Source organism: Enhydra lutris, unplaced genomic scaffold (assembly GCF_002288905.1).
Source record: "Enhydra lutris kenyoni isolate GAN:26980312 unplaced genomic scaffold, ASM228890v2 scaffoldscaffold9, whole genome shotgun sequence".
Lineage (NCBI taxonomy): Eukaryota > Metazoa > Chordata > Mammalia > Carnivora > Mustelidae > Enhydra > Enhydra lutris.
Genome location: NW_019154093.1, coordinates 22,435,032 through 22,447,336, shown reverse-complemented (window position 1 = coordinate 22,447,336; position 12,305 = coordinate 22,435,032). Strand labels below are relative to the sequence as shown.

At 39.0% G+C, this 12,305-nt stretch overlaps 1 protein-coding gene across 3 annotated transcripts in view; it reads right to left on the bottom strand.

Annotated features, from left to right (window-relative positions):
- Nucleotides 1-12,305, bottom strand: part of LOC111143445 (sterol carrier protein 2) — a 116,939-nt gene that overhangs the window by 22,465 nt on the left and 82,169 nt on the right. For all 3 annotated transcript variants that reach the window (XM_022497196.1, XM_022497197.1, XM_022497198.1), the window contains one exon: nucleotides 6,242-6,395. In XM_022497196.1, the coding sequence (XP_022352904.1) occupies nucleotides 6,242-6,395 (154 nt within the window). The remainder of the gene's footprint in view (nucleotides 1-6,241; nucleotides 6,396-12,305) is intronic.

The following is a 12,305-nucleotide window of genomic DNA, read 5'->3' as shown; positions in this document are numbered from 1 at the left end:
GTGCCTGCTATATCCCAAGCATTGTTCGAGGTAGCGGGTGTGTAAGGGTAAACATGTCAGACTTAAGCCCTGTTCGGAGTTGATATTCTTCTAGTGTAGGAGAAAAAGGAGTAAATAGACAAAATAACTCCAAGTATTAGGAAGCAAACAAAAAGAGGAACCAACTTCAGGGAGAGCAGTCAAGGAATGAAATCTCAGAGCAACTGAATTTAAGCTAAGACCTTATTTGAACAAGGAAAAGAGCTGGCTATTCAGAGGAAACTGCAAAGATCCTGAGAGAGAAAGGAGCTTAATATGTTAAAAGAAAGTAAAGCAAAACCAGTCACTAGAACACAGTAAGTTGGGGGGTGAGTGATAGGAAATGAAATTGGAGAACTGGGCAGGGGCCAGATCATACAGGCTAAAGTAGGGAATTTGGGAAGCTACTGAAATGATTAAGGAAGTGAAATACAGTTGACCCTTGAATAACACAGTTCTGAACTGCATGGATCCACTTAGATGTGGATTTTTCCCATAAATATAGTACAGTACTGTAGGTATATTTTCTCTTCCTTATGATGTTCTTAGTATCACCTTCTTTTCTCTAACTCACTCTAAGAATACAGTATATAACACATATAACATACAATATGTGTTAACCGACTTTTCATGTTATCGGTAGGGCTTCCAACCAACAGTAGGCTCTTAGCAGTTAAGTCTGTAGGGAGTCAACTGCTTCAGGGAATTTTCAATTGCACAATGGCTCAGCTCCTCTAACTCCCACGGTGTTCAAGGGTCAACTGTAGTTTGTTTTGTGATTCTTACAACAGTGTGCAGAATGAACTGGCGAGGGGAGTGGGTGGATGTGAAAACAGAGGTGGGAATAATAGTTAGGAGGCTGCTGGAATAGTCCAGATAAGAAGTGAGGGTGGTCTGGACTATAGTGGAGGTAGTCCACTAGTGGAAATGGAGAGAGGAAAGTAGATTCAAGTATATATATATATATATATATATATATTTTTTTTAAGATTTTATTTATTTATTTGATAGAGATCACAAGTAGGCAGAAAGGCAGGCAGAGAGAGAGAGGAGGGGAAGCAGGCTCCCTGCTGAGCAGAGAGCCTGATGCGGGGCTCGATCCCAGGACCCTAAGATCATGACCTGAACTGAAGGCAGAGGCTTAACCCACTGAGCCACCCAGGCGCTCCTCAAGTATATTTTACAGATAGAATCCATAGTCTTTGTTACTGAGAAATGAGGGGGAGCTAAGGGTGAAGGGAAAGGACAAGGATGATTTCAGTGTTCCTGAATAACTGAGGGAATGGCAGTACCATGCAATGACAAAAGGAAGAATGTAGTGGGAATAGAGGGGATCAAAGTTCCACTTTAGGTACATGGTGTATGAGATGTTTGTGAGACAAGAAGGCAGTTGGATAGGAGTCTGGAGCTCAGAGAAGAGGTTGAGGCTGGACGTAAAGTTGGGGTAACCATGTATATGATTAAAGTATTTAAACCCATGGGAACTGATAAGCTTGCCTTGAGGAAATTACAGAGAAAGAAGAGAGCCCAGGACAACACCCTATGGAAAGAGGGAGCAGCAGCCAATGATACAAAAGGAAAAACCAGAAGAGTGTGGTGTTGCGGAAGCTGAGAAGGGAGAAAAAATCTGGGAGAGAGGAATAAACTGCATCAGTTGCTGTCAATAGTCAAATACCCTCCTGGATTTGGCAGCATGGAGAGTACAGGTGACTTTGACAAAAACAATTTGAAGAAGTGAGGGAAGGCAGAAGTCAAATTATATTGAAAGAGTGAAGATGAGAGAGAAATAGAGACATTTTGAGTTGATGACATGAGAAAGACATGAATTTAGGGGGCCAAGGACAAATTTTGTTATAGCAACTTGAACAGACTCAATTTAGGAGTCTCAGCAGGCCTCAATTTATCCAAGATACAGCTCAAAACCAAAAAGTAGTAGCAGAAAAAAGAAATACTATTCAAAACTGATCTAAATTAAAGTTTAACTCTAAATTAAATGCAATTGGTCACAGCTCTTAAATACATCTCCTCATTTTCTCAGTTCCTACTACAGCTCTGAACATTTCTTATCCACACTGCTGCAACTGCCTCCTACGGATTCCTGGCCTCTGGTTTCTCCACCATTCAGTGCAAAGTTAATGCCAGACTGATCTGCTTAAAGGGCAATATAACCACATGATTTTTTGATAGAATTCATTCTGTGGGCTCCGTTCCAAACTCCCCAGTAGAAGATTTGAAGGTTTCAAAATCATAATCCAATCAAGTTACAACTCTATCTCCTGTCACCAACACACTACTGACTCTGCCCATCTACCAAGGCACACACAAAATAATCTACTCCGTACCCACACAGTACAACCACTCACCCAACCCTGTACCTCAAATCTCTGTGCCTGAAGTACCCTTCCTCTACCTTTCTGCTGGGCAATCCAAGTCACCTGGTTTAAATTTACCTTCTTTGTAATAATTTTTCCTCTGGGTTTCTTTTTTTTCCCCCCCTCTGGGTTTCAACAGCATTTTGAAGAAACTATGTCTGCTTTCCCCACACACACAGAGGACCATTCTTGAGGGCCTAAGCATGTAGCAGTTGCTCCATCAAAGTTAGTTAACTAAGAAGCTACGTAAATCAGATAATATGCAAAGGTTACTGGCAATATAATGACTTATAAGAAATATTATTTGGTCATTCAGATGAATAAAATGTATTTCTCAGATTTATTTGGTCTTCATCCACAGTTCCTGAAAATGCTCCAAAGCCATAAAGGTGAAATGAGTGTCTTGTTATTACTGAAGGTGACTTATGGACCCCACCATACATCACTACCTCCAGGGAGGGGAGAGGAGCTGGAGACTGACGAACCAGCGGCCAATGGCTTGGTCAATCATAATTATGTACTGAAGCCTCAAAAAAAAAAAAAAAAAAAAAAAAAAACCAAGAGGGCAGATTTTCAGAGAGCTTCCACACTTAGGAAACCAGAACCCTCCCTCATACCACCAGGCCAGGCCCCAACCTCTCTTGTTTGGGACCTCACCCTATATATCTCTTCATCTTATTATTGATTTGTACCCTTTATCATGTCCTTTAATAAACTGGCAAAATGTAAGTGTTTTTCTGAGTTCTGTGAGGCACTAGGAGGAGTCACTGGAATCTCCAACCTGTAGCCAGTTGGTCAGAAGCACTGGTAATAGTCTTGAGGTTTGTCATGCATGTGAAGTGGTGGGTGGGGGCCAGTTTTGTGGGGCTGAACCCTTAATCTGTGGAACCCGATGCTATCTCTGGGTAGACGGCGTCAGAATTGGGCTGAATTCAGACCTACAGGTGTCTGAGAATTCCTTGGTGTTTGGGGACAGTTAGTGGGAACTCCCATTCCCCATGATGGAACTGGATCTGGGAACCCTAAAAGAGTACCTTAAATTGACCTTGTGTAAAACAAAACCACAACCTTGCTTTAAAATATTTGTACCAAAAAAAAAATAAATAAATAAAATAAAATAAAATACTTGTACCATTAGATTCAGAATCATTTTCCCAACTTTGGCCTTTGTAGTGAGTTATGTTGTATCATTAAGACTCTCAATAACACCTTCAGTATTTTCTTATTAGTCATTTGTACAGGTATCCCTGGCTTTTCTTTTCTTTTTCTTTTTTTTTTAAGATTTTATTTATTTATTTGAGAGAGATCACAAGCAGGCAGAGAGGCAGGCAGAGAGAGAGAAAGGGAAGCAGGCTCTCTGCTCGGCAGAGATGCGGGGCTCGATCCCAGGACCCTGAGATCATGACCTGAGCTGAAGGCAGAGGCTTTAACCCACTGAGCCACCCAGGCGCCCCGGTATTCCTTGCTTTTCAAAAGTTCATGTTACACCACTTTGCTTCTACGAAAGACCTACATTAGTATCTGTTTTTGCTAAACAAAAGAAATCCAAAGAGGATTTTGGTTTTTACAAAAAAGAGAAAAATAAAAAGTAAGAAGAGGTAATAGGGCTCAATGTTTGTTTTGCAAGAGCCATTTTAGATGCAGTGTGTAGATGGAAAGTGGCACCTCCCCCAAGTTCTCTCCCCAAGAACTACACTCAGTAGGGAGCCACAGCTTTGAACTGTGTCTATGAGCATCTGTGCTTTATCTCAATTTATTTCGTCCATCCGTTAGCAAAATGTGCTTGAAGTATCAGAAAAGCATAAGAGAGGTTATTCCAGGGGTCTGGGAAACACTCAAGAATTTTTCCATTAAGTTAATGGTAACTGCTTCTTCACTTTACACCATTTGGGGTTAAGAAAAATTTCATAGGAATGCTCTACTTTTGGATAGCAGGGGAAACCTGTGTATCATCTGGATTTTTTTCATACTTCTGCCTTCCCACAAATATCACTGTAGCTATTTTGAACCAACTCAATCTCCCAATTATTTAGTTTCCTGAAATTAAAAAAATGATGAGAATTCCATGTTTAAAATAGAATGTATTGCCCCAAATTCATAAACTTCTAATCTGGGCAAATTGGATACTATACTAATACGCTGAGTCCAGTCGCTCTTTATAGTTTGGCTTTTACTGAGGGTTTTCAACATCAAATATGAACTGGATGAAATTCTAGAAGACAGTACAGACTGATGATCACCTTTAGGAGGAAACTCGAAAATTCAACATTTGAACACCTTTTTATTTGATTCAGTTCAAGGAACATTCACTATGTCAGAGATTTTTGCAGGGGTGGAATGAAGTCACAATAGCCTTAGGCCTCAAGGATTTCATATAAGGGGAATAAAAATGTGGATATACTACAACTAAGCCAGGACTGGGTATGGGTCCAGGAGGTACAAAGTGTTGTGGATATTCAGAGGGAGATGGTACCAGAGATGGGACTTCAGTGATAGAATTTTCACAACAGAAATTATATTCCAGGCAGAGAAAGAAAAGTAAAAGGACAGACAGAAAAGACTCGAGAGCTTGTAAAACATACAAATATAATGGATTCTGAAAAGAAGTGTGTCAACATATCCTTTGTGGAACCAAAAGTGTGAAAATAAATAAATAAATAAATAAATACCAAGAATTTCAGAAGGAAAAAGGAAGCCAATTAGTATTGACAGCTACAGCAAGGTTAAAGAGAACAAGAACAGAAAACAAAGACAGGAACATTTCATAATCAGATCACTGTTAGCCTTACCTGACCTCTGTGGTGAGGTCAAAAACTAGACCCTAAGATAAATATTTTAGCATGGACCAAAAAAATAGCTATAAAAGTATAAAAGGATCATCATAAAAGAAAATAAGGCAAGAAGAAAAGTACAATTTTGTCATATGTAAGACCTGACCATATTTGCTAACGGAAGGAAAGGAGTCAACAGAAAAGCAAAGATAGAAAGATTCAAAAGGGAGAGGGTATACTTAATATTTGGAACAAAGTTACAGAACTTGGTTGGAAACAAGAGCAATCCAGGCCTTGGAAAGGAAGAGGGACATTTTGCCTATGGGAAGGATGAATGAGCACTTCTGAGACAAGAGCAAGGAAGTTCAGGGATCCTGAACAAGGCTTGGGCAGAAAGTGCTTGGAAATTTGAGGAGCACAGGCATTTGGTAAGGACAGGAAGAAAATCAGCAAGAGACAAAAGGGATTCTAGTAGCAGTGAGGGCTTAGGGCCATTCAGAAACATAAACTTGCAGAGAGCCAATTAGCATATTTAATAACTTTCTCCAAACAACCTCAGAAGCTTGGGAGGCTATGCAGGGAGACAGCAGTTTTGAGAAAGGAAACCAAAAAGTGAACTTGCCTAACTTAAAATCACTCTGTCTGGCAGGTCTAAGAGTAGTAGTTTTAGGTCAGCAGCACTTTGTTTCGACCCTGCTCTCTCCTTTCTTTTTTTTTTTTTTTTCTCCCCGCTTAAGTACACCTCTCAACCAGCATGGAGCCCAGCGCGGGGCTTGAACTTATCACCCTGAGATCAAGACCTAAGCTGAGATCAAGATCAAGAGCCCCTCGCTTAAACCACTGAGCCACCCAGGCGCTCCGATGGTGGTGCCTCGTTTTTGAACAAAATTTTCCTAAGGCTGGTTAAGTTTAAAAGCTAATTGCCGGTTTAAAGGCTTTAAAGCCAGGCTACCAAAGCAAAGTAATGAGATATTTACGGAGTACTAAAACAATAAAATCTGGACTATATATACTTGTACAACGTCATCAGCTGTGAAAGGTCAGAATTCATCAACAGACAAAACCCAGAATGCCACTCACCTGGCAGCTTCAGGAAAACCCATCCTGTAGATCGTCACAACCACAGCTCCTCCAATGCCTAAATTATGCTGCAGAGCAACCTTTGCACCAGGAACTTGCCTTTTTCCGGCTTCCCCTCTCAGCTGCCAGCAGAGTTCAGCGCACTGAGCCAGACCTAACAAATCGAACACAGAGCACTCAGGTTCCCCTGCTAACGAAAGCTGCCCCCAACTGGCTTTCGCAAGCCAGACAAGAGCTTACACAGAATCACTGAATCGTGACTTTAATTCAGCCAAAAGAATGTTTGCATAAATAATAACTTCTCTTAAAAGCCATGAGGGTTAAAAAAAAAAAAAAAAAGCCATGAGGATTTCTGCAGCCAGTTGTCTTTTTTCCCGTCCCAACTCTATATTTAGACAATATACAGGCTTAAGAAATTCCCTACACTCTTCAAAAATCCAACCTGTCATTTTCTTGGTGAAGTTAAAAAAAAAAAAAAAGAACACTGAAGATACAGTTCTCTGGCTCAGGCAAAATGGCATAAAATATATTTTTAATGTATCAAAAGAAAATCTAAGGGACGCCTGGGTGGCTCAGTTGGTTAAGCGACTGCCTTCGGCTCGGGTCATGATCCCAGCGTCCTGGGATAGAGTCCCACATCAGGCTCCTTGCTGGGCGGGGAGTCTGCTTCTCCCTCTGCCTCTGCCTGCCACTCTCTCTGCCTGTGCTCACTCTTTCTCTCTGACAAATAGATAAATAAAATCTTAAAAAAAAGAAAGAAAGAAAGAAAAAGAAAGAAAGAAAGAAAGAAAGAAAGAAAGAAAGAAAGAAAGAAAATCTAGGATTTGGGAGTTCACTTTCCATAAAAAGTTTAGTTAGAATGGGTAATTCTCCTATGATTTTCCCCAAATGTTTCTCAACATGAATGGACTTTCCTAAGAAAAGCATATGTCCCCCTGGATAATAAAACCAAAGGTTTTTAGAGCTGAAAAGAATTTAATGATGTCAGACTTAGAACGTGTAAGATTAATTAAATATTAAATAATAATAGTAAAGTAGGCTAATCTAGAGTTGTCTCCTGATTTACACTTGTCTTTCTACCAGACCAGCTATTCCAGGATACCTGAGTTAAGAATCTTTTAACAGGATAGACTGGTTTCACCACTGACAAGTCGGAGCTATGTGAGTCTACCTACAGTATCTGTTCTTCCACCTACATGCCCAATCACAGCTTCTGATTCCTGAGTACCTGTGACAATTTCCTACTTATGAACCTGTTAAAAAGAAAAAACACAGGTCCAAAATAGGGTCATTTGACCGAATTTCCAAATCAAGGCTTAGATCCTCACCTAATTGTTTCAACCTCCCCCAGAAATGCAGTCTTAACTAGTCAGGAATTTTTTGGTCAATGCCACTGAGTCTACCACCTGTGCCATCTGCATCCCCGGAAGATAAGGTAACTGGCAGGATAACACCCCTTGCTTTTCCACCTAAAGGAAAGCAGCTTTGCCTGGAACAATTTTTTTCTTTTGCTAACAACTTTTTATTTATTTATTTATTTACTTATTTACTTATTCTTTAAGATTTCATTTATTTATTTGACAGAGATCACAGGTAGGCCGAGAGGCAGGCAGAGAGAGAGGAGAAGAGAGCTGAGCAGAGAGCCCAATGCGGGACTCGATCCCAGGACCCTGAGATCATGACCTGAGCCAAAGGCAGAGGCTTAATCCACTGAGCCACCCGGGGGCCCCTCTAACAACTTTTTTTTAAAGATTTTATTTATTTCATAGAGAGAGAGAGAGCACAAGCAGGGGGAGAGGCAGAGGAGGAGGGAGAAGTAGGCTCCTGCAGAGCAGGGGAAGCCTGATATGGGACTCGATCCCAGGACTCTGGAATCATGACCTGAACTGAAGGCAGTGGCTTAACCCACTGAGCTACCCAGGTGCCCCGCCTTCCATTTTGTACAATCCTACAGAGCCTCCCCCCACTTGCTAAATGGGATGCTGCCCAGTTCATGAATCATTTATTAAAGCCATTAGGTCTTTAAAATTTACTCAGTTGAACTTTTGTTGTTTAACAAACCCCAACCTCAAGAAATTTAACTGCCACTTCTTATTTCCAAGCAGTATGTATGTATTTACAGAATATATATCTTTTTTTTTAAGATTTTATTTATTTATTTGACAGAGATCACAAGTAGGCAGAGAAGCAGGCAGAGAGAGAGGAGGAAGCAGGCTCCCCGCTGAGCAGAGAGCCCGATGCGGGGCTCGATCCCAGGACCCTGGGATCATGACCTGAGCCGAAAGCAGAGGCTTTAACCCACTGCGCCACCCAGGCGCCCCCAGAATATATATCTTAAGCACTGTTTTAAAAATAGGTAATTCCACAACGATTTTTTGAATTGTGAACATTCTGAGCATTAATGAAGAAGATCAAAGTGAAACTTTGGGGCAGTTAATTTTACTAGAAATCTGCCATATAGAAAGCTCAACCAATTAATGAATATATAAGAGGCAAAAAGTATTCACACCGATCTTACATACACATGGGCAAGACACTACAGCAATTTTCTTAACAAAACAATAAATACACATAGTTCAAAACTTTTGAGAAAATACTCAACCTCACCTTGATTAAATAGAAAAAAAAAATGCCATTTTAAACCAAACTGGTAATGGTGCTTTTTTATTTGTTTTCATTTTGATTTGTTTTGGGTAAGGATGTTTAAAAACAGGACTAATCAATGCTGGGGAGACTACAAAGACAGTCATCTCCATACAGAACTGGTGAAAGTTCAAATCAGTGCAACCTTTTTGGAAAGCAGTGTACAAAATTAAGAACCTTGAAAATGCCTGAAAACCATTCTATAGAAAAAAGCATAGGCAAAGTTTTACACAAAAAGCTATCTTCATCACATTGTAACAGTGAAAAACTAGATAATCTAGAAGTGAATAACTGGGGAATGGTTATATAAATTGTGAATTATTCATCTAACAAAGTACTATGTTTCTATTTAAAACATTTATAAAATGTTTAACAATTTAGGAAAACTACGATTATGATATATAATCTTAGTAAAACATGCAAGGAACCAATATTGATCTACCCATCCATCCAACAAATAATTTATGGCCTATTATGTTCCAGACACTCCTCAAGGCTCAGAAGATCCGTCAATAAACAAGGAAGGCATACCGTTTTCCCTCATGAAACTGACAGTCTTGCAAAATAAAGATGCAAGCATTTACAGTGCAGTCTGCGGGGGGTGGGTAGCCTTATGGTAATGCTACCACGGAGTGGAGGTGGGGATAAGGAGGCACACAGAAAGAGGAAGAGAGCAGGAGAAAAAGAAGGTCTTGTCATTTATTTGCTTTTGATAAAAGATGAGTGTCAGTAAGAAAGCATACTGATTATTTAGCTTTCTGGTTGTCTACTTTCAGAATAAACTGGCATTTCTTTTTTGCATTTCTAGAATCTGGATCGTGAAAGGTGGCAGTCAAAAGTTGGACTCAGAAATCCACCTGCCAAGAAGGCGCAGCAGTTACGAAAGCTTTAGCCTAGGACTTCACTACATATAGTCTGGCTGCTACTAAAAATAAACCATTCAAATATGTACCAAGGACTCTACTAAATACTAGTATATAAAGAATTGACAGTGTACTGTAAAGTGCTGATAAAGATGAGTACTAAGTGCATTGGAAAACCTCAGAATGGAAAAACTACAGGGAAAAACATCTTGAGATATTATCTGAACCTGCTTCCTTGAACCCATCACTCTTCCTTATACCGTTAAGACAGTCAAGTACAAAGAAGTTGTAATTCTTTTACATTAGACATCTAAAGGCCTTAGCATAAACAGCATTAAAAAAGCGTGATTTTCAATCAAAGCCTGAATTTTTGAGAAAGAAAAGGTCTGCTGAACTTTGAGAGCAAAAAGCTTTAATGGACTCAACATGCACTAAAGGATGCATTTTTATTTTAAGAACAGTTTTCACCTCTAAAGTTATCAATCCACAATGCTATCAAATACAAAATATATTTCAAAGCCAAAAGTAATATAAAGACATTTTTAGACATACAAAGCTGAAAGATTTCATTACCATACTGCAAAACTCACACTGTAGAAATGCTAAAAAAGGAAGTCTGATACACAGAAGGAAAATGACAACAGATGGAAAAAACAGTCTATACAAAGGAATGAAGAGCACTGGAAGTAGTAACTACACGGGTAAATGGTAAGGGGTCTTTTTTTAATTATTTAAATCTCTTTAAGATAAAATAAAAGTAATTCAAAAGAAGTTTTGGGGGAAAAAAAGGTAGAAGGGAATAACCAACAGCAGGGACAAAGAGAATACAAATAACAAGACAGGCTCAAACCTAACCATATTAATAATCACATTAAACATAAACAGTCGAAAGACCCCAATTAAAGGCAGAGATGGCCAGAACAGAAGAAAAAAAAAGCAAGACTCAACTAAATGATGCTAATGCACTTTAGTTTTCTTTTTTAAGATTATTTCTTTTAGAGAGAAAGCAAGCAAGCAAGCAGGGAGAGGGGCAGAGGGAGAGAGAATCCTGAAGCAAATTCCCTGCTGAGCACAGAGCCCAACATGGGGCTTGATCCTAGGACCCCCGAGATCAAAACCTGAGCCAAAACCAAGAGTCAGCTACTTAACCAACAGAGCCACCCAGATGCCCCAATACTAATGCACTTTATTTTTTTTAACGCACTTTAAATATAAATCCCAAATAGGTTAAAAGTAAAAGGATGGAAAAGATATACCACGTTAATACTAGTTAAAATGTGAAAACTGGAATGGCTATATTCTATCAACCAAAGCAGATTTCAGAGCAAAGACTTAACCAGGAAAAAAGGCCATCTCATAATGATGAAGGGATAAACATAAAACTGTCTTTATTCACAAATGATATGACTGTCTATATATAAAACCTGATGGAGTTTTTTAAAGCTAATAAATTTAGTAAGTAGTTTTACCAAGGATAGGAGATGAAAAATGGTACAAGAATTGATTGCATTTCTACATATTAGCAATAAAATATTGAAACTGAAAAATATCATTTACAATAACATCAGAAATATGAAATACCTAGGGATAAATCTGACAAAACATGTGTAAGACCTATACAGTGAAAACTATAATACATTGCTGAAGAAAGCTAAAGAAGACTTAAAGAAAGGGAGATAAATATTTTGTTTATGGGTCAGAAAACTCACTATTGTTTGGATGTCAATTCCCCCTTAAAAAAAAATCTATATATTTGGGTGCCTGGGTGGCTCAGTGGGTTAAAGCCTCCGCCTTCAGCTCAGGTCATGATCTCAGGGTCCTGGGATCAAGTCCTGCATCGGGCTCTCTGCTTGGCAGGGAGCCTGCTTCCCCCCCCCGCCCACCTGCCTCTCTGCCTACTTGTGATTTCTCTCTGTCAAATAAATAAATAAAATCTTAAAAAAAAAATCTATACATTCAACATAATCCCCCCAAAATCCCAGGAAGGTTTTTTTTAATGAAAATCAACAAGCTGATTCTAAAATTCCTATGGAAATGCAAGGGAGCTAGAAGAGCCAAACAACTCCAAAAAAGAAGAATAAAGTTGAGAGCTAAGTCTACCTAATTTCCAGAACTATTATAAAACTATAATAATCAAAACATGTAAAGACAGAAAAATAGATTACTGAACAGAAAAGACAGTCCAGAGATAATGCTCACATATTTATGAACAACTGATTTTTGACAAAGGCAATCTATGGAGAAAATATAACTTTTCCAACAAATGGCACTGTATCTGGAAATACATTAAGTAAAAAATGGACTTGGATCCATACTTTGTGCCATACACAAAAATTAATTCAAAATGGGTTATAAGTCTAAATGTAAAAGTATAAAACGTCTATAAGAAAACACAGGAAAAGGTCTTGGTGACCCTGGATTAGACAGAGATTGCTTAGGTAAAAACCAGAAATAAACCCATAAAAGAACAAACAGATAAGTGGGAGTAAATAAAAATAAAAAACTTCTGCTCTTCAAAAGACACCACCAAAAGAATGATAAGGAAGTCACAGACTAGG